Raw genomic sequence first — 15,569 nt, 5'->3', positions numbered from 1 at the left:
ACATATCAGATCCATTGACTAAACCTCTGCCGCAGGCGAAGCACAACTCGCACACTACAGCTATGGGAATCAAGCATATTGGAGAATGGCTTTGATGACCCTGTTTAATGTTTTAAAGTTTTAGAGTTTAAATCTTTGTAAAACATTATTGGTTAATCATTCACAATAAATGAAAAGAATTCATTTTTCCATTTAATTTGTGGTTTATTAAATGATGAGTCCCTTCAATTTGACGATATATTCAAGATAGACTGTCAGGACCAGTCCTGTGACTAAGAAATGTCTATCAAGTGAACTTGAATGTCAAAGGTTGAAAATGGTCCCTAGTCGGAGTTTTCTATGAAATTGGACGCATAGAAAATGTTAGACGACTAGAATGCAAGATGACTAGTAGTTCTGTTTCTTGAACTATGTGGACATGGCAATGTCATAATCATTTGCATAGATACTTACTTTGGGAAGACTAGTATCGGACAAGACCTATGAAACTTTACTGTAAGAGATGAAAATCTGTCATAAGTAAATTTCATTAAAATTATTAGACACTAAATCCTCAATACCTGAGTGGTTTGAGATTACTTGTTTGAGAACTGGTTGCTTTGACGTTGACCAACCGTCGCACCGTAAAAGGAGGCTATAAAGGCAACGCTCAGGTAATCACCTATCAAACGAAGTCTAATCTCAAGATCGCAAGATTGGGATTGTCCTCCCATAAATCGGGATGAGATGCTTAAAAGTTGTACAAGGCCACTCGGAGAGCTAGAAACTGTGAAATGCATGGTCGTGCTCGGATGAATCATAGGCTATGATTATCTGTTTATTTGATCAGTTGAACTCTGAAACCGAGGAACACCTCTAGACATAATAAGGATGACAACTCTTACCTTATATTCAAGAGCAAGCATCGAGCGACAAAGGAATTAGGAAATGCACACTTGTCCCTAAGGACAAGTGGGAAACTGAAGGAAATAATGCCCTTGGTCCAAGTATGCATTCAATGTTAAGTCTAATAAATGCGGTTCAGTATTAATTAACAAGTTAATAAATTCAGTGAGATCAAGTGAGCTGAATGCCTAGCTAGAGGCCGCTTCAGTTCAAGTGGAATTAATGATATTAATCCACAGCTTACTCTTGACTGAACCCGTAGGGTCACACAAATAGTACGTAAACGGATCAAGTATTTAATGGCATTAAATACTCCATCTATGAATATTCGGAACCGACGGATCTTGGTTTCAGTGGGAGCTAAGATCGTCACAGGCAAGAAATGAATACTCCGGAAACGATGATATTGCCGGAAACGGAAATATGGATCGTATCGGAAATATAAATATTATCCAAGTCGTAGATGTTGCCGGAAACGGAAACATGGTACGTACCGGAAAATATTATCGGAAATGGAAATATTGTCGGAATCGGAAATATTGCCGGAAACGGAAATATTGTCAGAATCGGAAATATTATCGGAATCGGAAAATAATTCCGGAAACGGAAATATTAAATATTTGTTCGAAACGGAAATTGATTCCGGAATCGGAAATGTTGAATATTGTTCGTATCGGAAATGAATTCCGGAATCGGGAAATTAATCGGAAGCGTATCGTACGAATTAGCATCGGACGAGGCCTGCCAGACGAAGGCCCAGCACGAAGCCGGGCCATCGCCCAGCAAGCCAGCGCGCCACAAACGCACCAGCCAAGGCTGCGCCAGGCCCACCGCAAGGCAGGCCCAGCGCGCGCCAAGGCTACGGCAGCGTGTGGGCTTGCGGCAGTGGGCTGCGAGCTCGCGGGCTGCGCGCGCGCGCATGGCGCCCCTCGTGGGCTGCTGTGCGTGCGTGTGTGTTTGTGTGCTACTCGAATCCTAAAGCTACCGGGATTTGTCATATGATTAAATCTAATCCTAAAAGATTTAGTTTATTTAATTAGAGTCCTAGTAGGATTATAATTAAATAAATTAGTATCCTAATAAGATTCCAAATCCTTTTCCATAACTCTATAAATAGGTGCCTAGGGTCACATATTTACATCGAGCATTCAAGTATTCAAAGTGAGTTTTTGAGAGCAAAATTCAGTCATACAATTGCCTATAATGCCGAAAATTCAGAGTACCTTAAGGGCGATTCTAGTTGGTCAATCTTAAGGCGGATCCGGACGTGCTGTGGACTATCTACGGAGGGACGACACTTGGAGTCCTAAAGACTTGTTCTTGTTCGGTTCGGGCGCAGCTAGGGAAGGCACGCAACAAAGAGTATGCATCTAAACTATGCTAAATGATTATGTGTAAATAATATGTATTCCTGGCTTAATGGTTTTTTTCCGCATGATTTATGAATTGTCATATGTATCATAACCTTACACTCAACTACTTAACTGTCAACATTAATGTAATCCCCCGTAATTTTATTATATTTTATTTATATATTTTAACGTACATTTAATATATTTAAATGTAATTTACGAAATTTAGAAATGAATATGTAATTAAAATATAATTATTTTATTACATTTTGAATATTTTAATGATTTATGAAATCAAAATTTATTTTTTAATTTTACGTTAAAACGAATTCGGATTTTGAAATCACGTTCGATTGAAATTAGAAAACAATCCAACCATTTTGGAATCAACAACCCAAATCCTACTCCTAGCCCAATTGGATAAAGCCCAAACCAATAAAACCCAAAACAAATACTCCCTCCCCTTTTCCAATTCACGTGAAACCAAAGAGAAGAGAAAAAAAAAAGAAAAAAAAAGCAAACCCATCCTCCTTCAACTTCACGTACACCCTCAGCCGTTTCTCTCTCCCGCCTTCACTGCTCTTTGCCCAGTCGCCGACCACCACGAGCACGCCACCAAGGCCGCCGGACCACCTCGCCGGTAAGCCACCGCTTCATCCTCTTCTCCTTCTTTCTTTCTCTTTCGTTCTCCTTTTGCGTGACTCTCTTTATCACTCGTTGTTTTGTTTCCCGAGCCAACAGCCACGTCGCTGACCACCAGCTCTCACCACCACCTTGCTCGCGCAGCCCCCGCGCCGCCGCCCAGCCTTCGCCGCCGCTGCCGTGCCCCTGCTCGCCGGCAGTCTCTCTCCTCCTCTCCTTTTGGTTATTTCTTAAACCCTAAGTTATTTAAATGTTTTAATTAAGTTTATTGATTTTTGTTTATCTTTCTTGGATTAAATTATTAATCTTTATAGTTAAATTATAATTTTCAGATTTGGTATTGATATTATAAATTAATTATTTTCAGTTTTGGTTGATTAATATATAAGTTAGGGTTTAAATTAGTTTAGTGATTTAATTCATGTTTATTGAATTTAAATTATAAGTTATTATGATTTAATTATATTTTCAGATTATATATTATGTTTAAATAATAAATTTAATTTCCGGATTATGCGATTGCATTGAAATAATGATTTTTAATTATTAAAGCATGATTTTTTAAGGTTTTAATAGTTTTAAAATCATGGTATGATGTTTATGAATTATTAAGGTTATTGTTTTTATGATTTTAAGCATATTAATTATGGTTTGGCGAAGTTTTAAACTATTTTATATTGCTGGAATTTTAAAAAGGGATGCTTTATTGGAGTTTATGATAATTGGTGATCATTAGTGTAGTAATCACTATGCTAGGAGGTTTAGTAGCTAAGTGTTGTCATTGGGGAACGTTCTAAATATGTTTAGGATGTTTTTAGAGTACGTTAGTGTTTCTGTAAATTATTAGAAATTGATTGGGGAATTTTATTGGTTGTTTTTAGGCGGAGAATTCTTTGTAGGCGACTTTTGAATTCGTTAAAGTGGCCTATCAGTTTGTTTACACAAGGTACGTACATACCTGTGTGCTTGGAATGTGTGCTAATTGTTGAAACCATGTGGAATTTGTTGGTGAACTTGGTTGTGTTGAGATTGTTGTTGAACTTGGTTATGTTGAAATTGCATGTTTAATACTGTTGGACGGACATATTGAACCTATTGAATTATGAGAATTATAATAGTATGGATGATTGATGCAAACATGTTTGGTTGGGAACACTAGATTACTTTGTATATATTGATTCAGATCGGTTGATTGTTGTTCCCTTTTAGCTTTTCACTACTTTATGAGGGCCGAGGACCTTGTTTAGTAAGTTGAAACCTTATACCCATATAGAGGGGTTGATCAGTATCAAAGGAAAGGTTAGATTTAATTGGAATGAGTCTTGTTTGATACCTTTGTGATCACTTACTTAATTCCAAGATAAAAACAGTTGTGAATAAATGTGGATTGTATGCCTTATGTGATTGTTGAGTCATAACAGGGTTTCAATTTGTAAATCGTGTAAAGTGAAACCGAGTAGCAATAGCTTTAGACTGTGCACGTCTAAAGTGACGGACAAACAGGAGTTGGGGTTCATGGTGGTAGCCCATGGCCTTTATCTCGGACCGGATTGATCACCGTGTCCTATTTTTATTCAAATGTTCCTCGATATCGCAGGTCTCTGAGGTTACGGAGTCGCGCCCGTACCTCGTCTTCCTTAGTGAAGACTGCCGGACGGACAACTCGGTCCATTGTCTATTTCAACTAAAATAATATTATTGCTAAAAGTCTAGCCTAGTCTAGTCTGGTCAAGTATGGTCGTCAAACTACCATGTTTTGTCTGCCCTTGTTTATGTTCATTAGTATCATGTTAGGGTTGTTCGTTTAATAGTATCATGTTAGGCTTATTATTGTTTTAGTATGTAGTACTCAGCTTTGCTGATTACGTGCTTTGTTTGTGTGTGTTGATCATGGCTATGCCTTATTGATCCTGTGATGACCCATCTTTGGTGAGCAGTCTCTAAGGATCAATAAGCGTTGCCCATCTACAGGGGTTTGAAGATGATGCATCATTGGGATCGGGATTAGAGAGATTGTAGTTATATTTGTTTTATTAAGTGATTTGGTTTGTTAACTTGGATTTGAAATTTGACGTACTATTCGTATTTCCTTATTTCCGTTAATTGGTTTTGGACTCAATATGTAATCATTATTTATGAACCTAAAAGTTAGTTTTATGTTTTCCGCTGCAAAATTCTGAATAAGCCGTTACGTTTTCACACGGGCGATAATGCCTTGATAATTCTCTACGTTTTATATTTAAAAGGTTATTTTAGAAAAGAGATAATTGTCGGGGTGTTACAATTAATCAACAACTTTAATTAGGAAGTTTGCAATGTGTGTGTCATCAACCAAAATCAGGAACAACACCATGCAAACTCCCGCGTGAGATTAGTCCACTCACTGAAGGCGGTGGAAACTTCTCGTAGTAGAACCAAAACTCATGTCTCAACTTTCAAGTTTACAAGGGAGTAACACAATAGTTTCAGTTATTTAGGATCCTCAACAATTTGAGCTAAGTTTGAAAGAAGTAGCAACATTTTACCACCAGTACCACAACATAAAGTAAACAAAAAACTACAATCCAACCAAATGTTGGAGATAAACTTCAGACCATAGACTTAATTTCTAGTCTATTGGCTAATCATGTCATCCAAATCAGCAGGTGCCCGAATTAACCACTGGATGATCAAACAATCCAAAAGATGCTTCCTTTGTTAGAAATGTGGTAATCGAAGGTGAACCACTAGCTAGAATTGTGGATCCCTCCGTTGAATAGCTAAAAAAAATAGAGCAACGATTCTTGGAATAATAACAAGGACATGAAAATGGCGTCGAAAATTAAGATTTTGATAAGGGACATGGGTTCCGTTTAGAAACCCCTAGCTTAACTAATCGAAATGGAATAAATGGTTGTCAAAGTTGTCTTTCCAACCTCTCTCTGCATTGATTTCGAGGAAGAAGAAAGATAAAGGGGTCGAAACAGTAAAGGCCGGAGAGGATATAGGAAGAGAAGAAGGAGAGAAGAAAGAAAGAGGGGATGATCGACATGGAAGGGGGCGTGGGAAGAAAAGAATAAGGGTGTTGCTATTTTTTTAAAACACACTTTGACTATTTATATAAAAACACGTGTCATGTTAACTTGTAATGGTTAAAGGTCATTTCAATAAGATACTTTTTAAAGCTGGTATGATTTTTCGTAGTTAGTCAAACTGTGAGACTGTTCTAAGAGCAACTCCAGTACGTGGTTTAAAAAGGGACCTGCTCCCAAAAAAACATGTGAGCAGGTAGTTAACAATTGGTACACAAATGACATAAGCAACTGTTAAACCTTGTAGTTATTTTGGGCAGCTAGCTGAAAAAAGAAAGGGAGAAAAGACGAATCACCCGGACTCACACGTGAAACACAACACAAAAATATATTGGTACGTGAAACTCAAGCGCTGTTTCTGTTTTTTTCCTTTTTAAAATGTGGTCCATCCATTTCTTGCGGAATAAAACAGAGTACACTAATATTTGCATAAAAAACAGAGTGCTATACTTTTAATAGAGTTACAGTAATACTCAACTAATATATCCGTGAAATGAGTGGAGTCCAACATAATATTGGGAACAATTTATCCGAAAATACGTTATGATTAAAATATATTTATGTTGGATATTGAATAATTTATTTTGGATCAAATAAAACAAATTGTTCAAATTAAATATTATGGGAAGTTACAACTTATTGTAGTTAGGGGTCAAGTCCAAAACCGGACCGGACCGGAATCGGTTGGACCGGTGGACAGGAATTTTCAGAATTCACGGATCGAGGAACGGACCGGAAAATTTAGGTCCGGTCCGGTTTTGGATCGGCTTGGACCTGTTTCTTTTAATTTTTGCGATTTACAATCTTAAACTCAATTTGTTTTTACAATTTTATGTTTTTACAACCTATATTTCTCTTTAAGTATGTCATACATCACATCATAAGCTTAATTTATAGGGGATAAAGGGCAATGACATACAAAAAACATCCAAAGTGTTTTTTTTAGTGTGGGTAGATTAATATAGTGGGCTACAAGTTGGGCTCTTCTACCTTAAATTTAATATTTTTAAAATCATATTCCGAGTCACTGGTCCGGACCGAAAAATTATGGGTTTATCGGACCAGAAAACGAAAATCGTATATTTTCGAGGACCGAGGGCTGGACCGGAATCTATTGGTCCGGTCCAATTTCGGACCGATTCCGGTCCAATTTACAGTCCGAACCGGCCCGTGCACACCCCTAATTATAGTCAACCAATATGAAACTTTTTAGCTTAAATCAATAGTAACTTGAAATTTGATATGACAAACATAACTACACCAGCTTGTAACTTACCATTGAACTTGCTCTAAAACCGACCACCCAAATGTTATATTTTTAAAATTAACTTTCCTTTTCTTTTAAAAAAACAAAATTAAAAAAGACGGTGCCTTTCCAAAAAAAAAAAAAAAAAAAAAAAACGGTGGTGGTGTCATCAACGTCGACCGAAACCTGATTCCCGAGAGACACTTCCACCACCATGTTTCGGCCTATCTAACCTTATTTTACAACTAGATCCACCCCCCGGCCAACTCGACACTCCCCGTTTCTCTTTCTCTCTCCACCTCCCCTGCCACCGTTTCCTCCGCCTCCGCCTCCGCCGCTGCCGCTGCCGCTGCAATCACGAAGCTTCCGTTTCCACAACCCTCTCTTTCCTCCATTCTTATGGCCTCCTGATCTGGCAATACATCTAAGTTAGTTTCTACAATAAAATACCGCTTTTAATTGTTCGAAATTCTCGATTTTTGATGATTTCGTCGGAATTTCAATTCCAGTAGAAATCTTTATGACACAAAAATTGGATAAATTTCAATTTTATACTTATTGAAAAGTGAATGTAAGTTGCAATTCAACAAAAATGAAGTCGGGCAGTGCAGCAAAATTGATTGTGGATGCCCTGCTCCAACGTTTTCTTCCGCTTGCGCGGCGTCGAATTGAAACTGCTCAAGCTCAGGTTTTATTTTCATCCCATTTTTTTGTTCCATTTTTCATGCTCAAACTAAAATTGTTTTGCAATAAACTTCTATGACTGTAATTAATATTTATACCTATTTGCTTAATTAGATAGTTCATTTAGTTGTATTCAGGGTTATAATCTGGTTATTGGCGGATTCTGTACGGAGTATTAAGTTATTACATGTTTTGTTATGATTTTGATTACGATACTGATATTTACTGTGAAGTGATGGGCTTGAACGTAGTGTAGCTTTGTTGAACTCCTCGAGAGCTGGAGAAGATTAGGGAGGAAATCCATTTTATTGGATATGAGAAATTTTCAATTCCTGTCTGGAATATCAGAAATTTTCAATTCCTATTTATATAAGCTACAAAATACCCCAAAAGCATGAAAAGTACTCGTAACCCTATGGGCAAGGGGGGTTTAACAACACATTTTTCTAAACATGATGCTGATTATATTGTATAATGGGGTTTCTTGAGAGTTGCCAGTGGATTCTATTTTATTTGTTTTGTAATGTTGCAATTGTACATCTCTAGATGTTGTTTTCTTGCTTCTACTGAGTTCGCTTCAAGTATTTACTGCTCTGTCAATTTCAGGAAAAAAATCTGACCATTTACTTATAACCCCTTTGAATGCGTTAAGTTTTCAAAATTGTTTTTATGAAAAATATAGAAAGGATGATTCTAACGGCCCATTGGTAGCCGGTAATAAATGGCAGGAATGTGAATGAATCTAAATGTAATTTGTTAAGGAAAGTAATATGATAATGTCCATGATAATGCAATCTCATTCCAAACTTGTATTTTCTTCATAAATTTTCATGCCCACCCTATAGGATCTCTAACTCTCTAAGTGGTGATGGAGATTTATGGAGAAAATGAGATACTTGAGATGAATCAGCATTGCCATGGGCATTGATATATGACTTTTCTCACAAGTTTACAATACAAATTCATTCCCATGAATCCCATTACAACCATTCAGTATTGCCTACCAAACAGGCTGTAAGAACCTTTTGTTAATCGTATAGATCGATACGGTCTTGTTCAAATTAATGTTCTTAAGTTATTCAATAATCAGAATATGCCCTATTATTTTGAAATAGAGGCTGTGAGAACACCGAGAAGTTATTTGCTACTAATAACTGATAGTTTTTGGTAAATTTTGTAGGATGGACAGTACCTTAGTCCATCTGATCCAGCCTATGACCAAGTACTGGATTCCCTTGCTATGGTTGCTCGACATACACCAGTACCTCTTTTGGAAGCTCTTCTTAGGTGGAGAGAGAGGTTAGTTTTTATCATAAGTTGTTGACTACAATTTTGTTCGTCATGGAGTTGATACATTGTAATTTCAAGTGCTTTTGTTCATCTCACTTAGCAAATGGCTTTGCAGTCTAAACGGGCTTAAAACATTGTGGTTGGAAGACACTCTTAACATTCTTAGGGTTCACCCTGTTAGGCCCGTTATCTTGTCTTTAAACTTGAATTTGTTTAGATATCTTTTTCTATCTTTTCCCCCCTTGTTAGTTCCTTTTTCCAACTGGCATGACACACTGCAAATAACCATATTTGAAATCTGGTAATTTAACCTGTTAAGTTATTATCACTTCAAAACAATTTTCTTGAATTTTGGCTGCTTCTTAGGTAACTTCCATGCATGCAGATCCAATCACATCCAACTATATGTATAAATTGTTACTCCACTTGCATCTTTATAAAACGACTTTGAAATGTAGGTTGAGAAGATTTTTTTGTTTTGTTTTGTTTTGATAATTAGTGTCTAGAACATGAAGTTATCATCTGTGGGTGTAATAGTGCCATCTTTTGACTATCTTTTTGTGAAATAATGATTTCCCCCTGGCGGATTTCTAGCTGTTACTGATGTAATATGTTTCCTACACATTGTGCAGTGAATCCCCAAAGGGTGCGAATGATGCCTCTACATTTCAAAGAAAGGTCTGCTACTTTCATTTCAGTAAAACTAATTGAAGTTACCAATTTCATGAAGTAGATGTAATGTGCAGCCCATCTAATTAACAAATTGAAATCCTCAATGCCAGTGTCTCGTAGGTTCTGCAACATGCATAATCCTAAAGTGTTGGTTCTGATATACATTATAAAGCGAATTGTCGATTATGAATTCATCTTATTTGAATAATGTTGCTGTTGCTGTTACTGTTCCTTTGGCACATGAATTATAAAAGGCCAAGAAATCATTTTCTCCAAGTTGGTGGAGTCTGACTTGGTGAACAATGCCAAATTCGAAGCATGTTGTGATGAAATGGATTTTTTTTGTTAGATATGCAGGCCTTGTTCTATTTCACCTTTAACAAAATTTAAGAAAAATCAATATCAGATTAGGGCTACTTACTGTGTTTATCATACACTATATATAAAAGAGAATTGAAGGTTTGAGTGAAAAGGTCATTGCTACAGTGCTGTCTTTTCTATAAATGCTTTCAATATCCCCTTTTTTCTACTCCCTTCTTACCCGGTTACTCCGTATTTTGCAACTGCAGGCCAACATCGTTTGGCAATATTATGGCCATCTGTCAAAAATATTATACCCCTTTTCATGATCCCATCTTTTTAATAATAAACTTTATTATAATTTCAAATAATCTTTTACTCCTTTTTTAAAATATTAGTCTCCTTTTGATTTTTTTTCACCCGTTTCAACTAATATTTAAATGTAAATATCTCCAAATAAGTACGTTAAAAATGTTAAAAAAAATTGATATTGTTAAAGTACGCATTGAGACGAACAAAATAAGATCTCACATGAATATATTTTGAAATACGTATTTGAAAAAAATTAGAAGATTTTCTTCAATTGTGAATAGTGGCAAGATTCAAAAAATAACTAATATTCGAGAACCGATAGAGTATTTAAATAATTAGAACGATTTAATAATAATAAATATAGAATCCTCAAGCTTTTATGATGACAAAAATATTAGTTTAATGTAAACTTGTACATATTTTTTATTACTCCCCGATTCGACGTCATCAAGTCCAAATATTTGTATAAACTATAAGTTGACCATCAAATGAATTAGTATTGAGATAATTTCTTTGGTAAACAGTGGAGAAACTAAGACCATTAATTAATCTGTTTTGAATTACTATTTATAAGATACTTTGTCATGAGTCATGAGGCCACTATATCATGTAAATGTTGTGACACCGAATAAAGACGTGTAGTGTTTAGTTTTTTTTTTTTTTTTTTAGACGGGAGGACACTACTCGTATCCAATTTTAGTTTAAAAGTACCTATAGTATAGATAGATATACATACAAAAAGTGTAAGAACCTATACCAACAATAGAAATGGTGTAATTAATATGTATTGTAAAGCAAATGAATTACTGATTCAAACCTTTAAAAAACGAAGTACTCCCCCTATATTTTAATAGTATGAGTTATGTTACAATGTGACCGGTATGGGGTTTTAGGAGCGTGAGTTGGTTTTATTAAAGTAAGATGCAAGTGGGGATATTGGCAATATAATAAACAATTGTAAGAAAAGTTAATGAGGTTGTTAAATTATTCAAAGAAAATGACGTGAGAGGAGATAATGGGCACCATAAGAGGAGAGAAATATATTATTAAATGTAAAATCATAACAAAAATATTATCGTTACTCTTACTCCATATTAAAGTACGAGCGATAATAGTAATTGTAATTCATATTAAAATATGGAAGGAGTATTATTTTGAAGAAGGAAAAAACCACATTACATAAGAGAATTGGGGGACAAAATCAGGTTTTAGAGTATCAAACTATTCTTGGGCTCTCTCGTTAGCAAAATCTTTATCATCTTTTGCCTAGGGAAAGTTTAGAATTTTGTTTTCCGTCCCTGAAAATGTTTCGTAAACTATGACAGTTAAGTGCGATTAACGATTTATTTTTTATATTCTTTTTGTTAAGTAGGGTAATTCTCATTAGTTTAAGGCTAATACGTCATTTGATTTTCGTTTTTCATTTCTGAAGTTGACTTCAGAACTGAATTGTTATCAATAACGTTTGACGTGTGATCTTGGTTGGTAGGGTTGATTTTACCCTCCACATCTAAATATTTGCTTACAACATTATTTTCCATCTTGGTGTTTTTCTTAACACCCGAACACTTGTGACTTATGAGTATGTCCTCCTTCCTTTTTTTGTCCCCTTCTTTCCTTCTATTCTTCTTTCCCCCTTCTTCTCATTTTGGGCACTACCCTTAAACAACTCCTACGCTTGAACTACTTCAAGTGCGTCTTCCACAAAATCTGGAGACCAATCCAATAAAGAAGTCACCTCGTTAAGCTTTGGCTAAAATTCTCGATTTTGATGGTCAATTTTGAGTGCGTGTGCATGATCCTTGAAAGCTAACTTGAGTTTTTAAGCTCCATAGCTGCAACCGCCCTCCTAAAGAAGGATTTCATATTAATAGGGTCATAACACAATACCTCTGTGCTAACTGACCTACTTTATCAAAGTCTATCTTTCTCCTTGATAAAACAAGCACCGAAGTTCAAATTAAGGGACACAACAAGACCCAAGAAAACTGACTTATCCTCATCATTACTCACCAATACAAATGACAAGATCTTGATAGCAAAATAGTATTTTGAAATAGCCAAACCAGTAACATTATTTTTGTAGAAATGGTTGCCCTTATCATTCAAACTTCTTACAAAACTAAGAATACCAGTAGGATTTATCAACTGACTAACTATTTGTTCCAAATTGTTAGAACAAACATCATATACCCTAAAATCCGAAAAACATAAATCCCTGGTAAGCGATAAAATGCGAAAAGCATAAATCCCATAATGGAGGCAATATTAGTACTATGTATTGTGTATGGGAGATAATTAAAAATGGAGTATGTATAAAGTAAATGAGAGGGATTTTGTGACCATTAGGCAAGACAATGGAAGAAAAAGGAGTTCGACTAAGATGTATGTCAAGTCAATGGAAGAGGTGGAAGAAGGAAAAATGTGAAAGAGAAGTTATATGTACTTGATCAAAGGTCAAGAATGTAAATGGTCTAACACAAAGTAGACATAATTTTATAGATGAGTTAATAATATTGTAGGTTATCATCATCAAACTCACAATTACATCACATCTATATAGTTGGACGGGGGAGGGGAGGAGGGATGGGGGGTTGTCTTTCGGCTCTTTCCTCCAAGACTATGCATGTAGTTAAGGTTATAAGTATGAGAACAACTTTAATTAAATAAATCTAGATTTACTCAATATTTTTGAAAAAAAGTACATTAAAAAATATTCATATACAATTATTTTATCAGATTAGTTATTTGTTTTATTAGTGATATGAAGTATATTTTGATTGTTAATATTATATTCTTGTGTGTATATACTTGATTTTGATAATAGAGTAAAGTACTTTTACATACGTTGATAAAATGTAATAACCTTAACCTTAAAAAAAATTTAACTTCAAATTGAGACGAGAAATAATTCAAGTTTTATTACTACAGAGCACTAAAAATTGAAAAAAAGAAAGTACAACCAACTCTAAGGAACATGAATTTTTTTTTTTACTAAAAAATAGAAGAAACATACGTAGTATATTGTTCTCATAAAACACCAAGTTGACTACCGCGACGCGGTTGTTCAACTAGTTTACAATAAAAAAAAAAGTTCAGATAGAGGCCAATAAGTTCAGGATAACGGGTTTTCAGGTAAAAGTAACTTACCTTAGTACGCATTACCTTTGCACTTCATAGAATATTAAATGTTTTCCCGAGACATTCCATCGTAAAACCACCCATTTTTCCATTCCGTTACCGTTAATTTATCTAAAATTGTTGGTATGCGTTGAGTGCTATATAAAAGTTCTAGAACCTTTCTAGAATAAGCATATGATTGAGGGATGAGATTGTCACCGTATCGTGGTTTGACATTATTATTTTGCTTCTTCCTCTTTTCCACAATTTATTTTACGAACCTCTTCTGGTCTCCTTTAATCTGGTGTAAGGTTAATAGTACATTAAAACTTGTCCCAACCTAACAACAGTGAAAATAAGAACAAACGCTGCTTTTGTCATTCTAGTGTGTTGATCCAAGAAATACGAAACCAAGCATAAGAGAAACGGAACTGGATCTTATTATCTATATTTTAGGTCACTAGAATTGAGAGGAAGCATTTAAGTGTCATTGGAGGAACTTGTGGTTCGATTTTATAGAAGTCTGGAAACTATATGCTCTTTGTGCGATGCAATCCAATTTTTTTTGTGGGTGTGGAGGTGCAACAGTTCAGCTTATTGCTGGATATGTTTATGGAATATGGACGGAAAGGATAGAGATGCAATCACGCCTATTATCATCTATTGCGTCTGTTTTCCTGAATTCTACCCACTTTCCGTTTCCATCAGATTTTATGAGTTCTACCAAACTTATACTTTATCCTCATTATGCAAACTTTTTCAATTTTTTTGTATCATCTCTTATTCCACCTAGTGGAACCCTATTTTAATGAATATCTACATACTCTCTCTCCTGTTAAAAGTGAAAATATTCATATGAGTGACCCCTTTCTTGAGTTCTCTTTGTTTCTACAATAGCCGAGTAGATAGGATAAAACAGAGGTAGTAATCGTAGTATATGACTTTATGTTCCTAGTTATTCTAGATAACTTGTGTTGTGACTGATGGATGATAACTATGATATTCCTTGATCGCTGTTTTGTAGAATGATCTTTTTTTGTTAAATTTTCTTTTTTTAATAATAGTCGTGGTAGTTGCCTTTCTTATTTTTATTTTTTAATAAGGATAGTGATAGCTGACTTCCCTTAAGCATTTGCTCCTTTTTTTCCTCTGGGATCAAGAATGTTCTATAGTGCAGAGTAGCAGACAGCTTAATGTACTAGTAAAATGGATGATAAAAATCAAACAAGGTTCCTTGTTCACATTTGTTACATAATCGTGTGTCTTTTTAGGCTTTTAACCAGTTAGCTACGTATTGCTTAAGCACTAAATTTTTTTCAGCTTGCAGTGGAATGCATATTTTGCTCAGCATGCATTCGTTTTGTGGAGTGCTGTCTTCCAGAAGGACTTACAGGTAACTTCACACATTTTCCCTTCGATTTGAATTTGGGGCCCTTTTAACATTTCTTAGAGATGTAATTGGAGCTTGCCCTTTGTGCAGAGAAACTTTGGTCTGGGCTTGAGAACTTTGTGTTTGACTGGCTAATCAATGCTGACAGGTGAGATCTTTGTGGATAATATACTAACCTATGCCTCCGAGAGTCTGAGGAACACTTGTTCATCATCATCCTTTGTATTCTCGAAAGTATTTATTTGTCAATGTTCTTGGGGGGTGTAGACACCTACTTTTGTCCCCGTTCCTGCAAGGGAAAGGTTCGATGATGAAAGCGTAAATCTCCACTTGACAACGCATCTCCTATAAAATAAACGAATCTCGATTCCCCATTTCATTTCACCCGAAACCTGCTATTTATGGAAACCTGCTATTTATGGAAACATGCTAAAAATAGTAACTGCCGTAAAATGTAGCTTCTAAAAGTGGCAAATCATAAAAGATAGAAACCTGTCAGAATTAGGTGTTACATTCCAACATAAATCCTAAATGAGATAGAAAACTGCGAGAGTCCTATTCCTAATATGATTCGGAAATAAGAGTTACGTATTAATTAAAATCCT

General features: G+C 35.4%; 1 protein-coding gene across 1 annotated transcript in view; it reads left to right on the top strand.

The window, feature by feature from the left end:
• The first annotated feature begins 7,342 nt into the window (after positions 1–7,342).
• The window catches only part of LOC110791542 (cell morphogenesis protein PAG1), a 28,762-nt gene continuing 20,535 nt past the window's right edge, over positions 7,343–15,569 (top strand). The window contains exons 1-5 of the mRNA XM_021996293.2: positions 7,343–7,884; positions 9,061–9,179; positions 9,803–9,848; positions 14,895–14,967; positions 15,055–15,112. Coding sequence (XP_021851985.1) covers positions 7,789–7,884; positions 9,061–9,179; positions 9,803–9,848; positions 14,895–14,967; positions 15,055–15,112 — 392 coding nt within the window. The 5' untranslated portion in view covers positions 7,343–7,788. The remainder of the gene's footprint in view (positions 7,885–9,060; positions 9,180–9,802; positions 9,849–14,894; positions 14,968–15,054; positions 15,113–15,569) is intronic.

Source organism: Spinacia oleracea, chromosome 3 (genome assembly GCF_020520425.1).
Source record: "Spinacia oleracea cultivar Varoflay chromosome 3, BTI_SOV_V1, whole genome shotgun sequence".
In the NCBI taxonomy this organism is placed as follows: Eukaryota; Viridiplantae; Streptophyta; class Magnoliopsida; order Caryophyllales; family Amaranthaceae; genus Spinacia; species Spinacia oleracea.
Note: the sequence above shows the minus strand (reverse complement) of the source record. Positions and strands in the feature narration are given on the sequence as shown.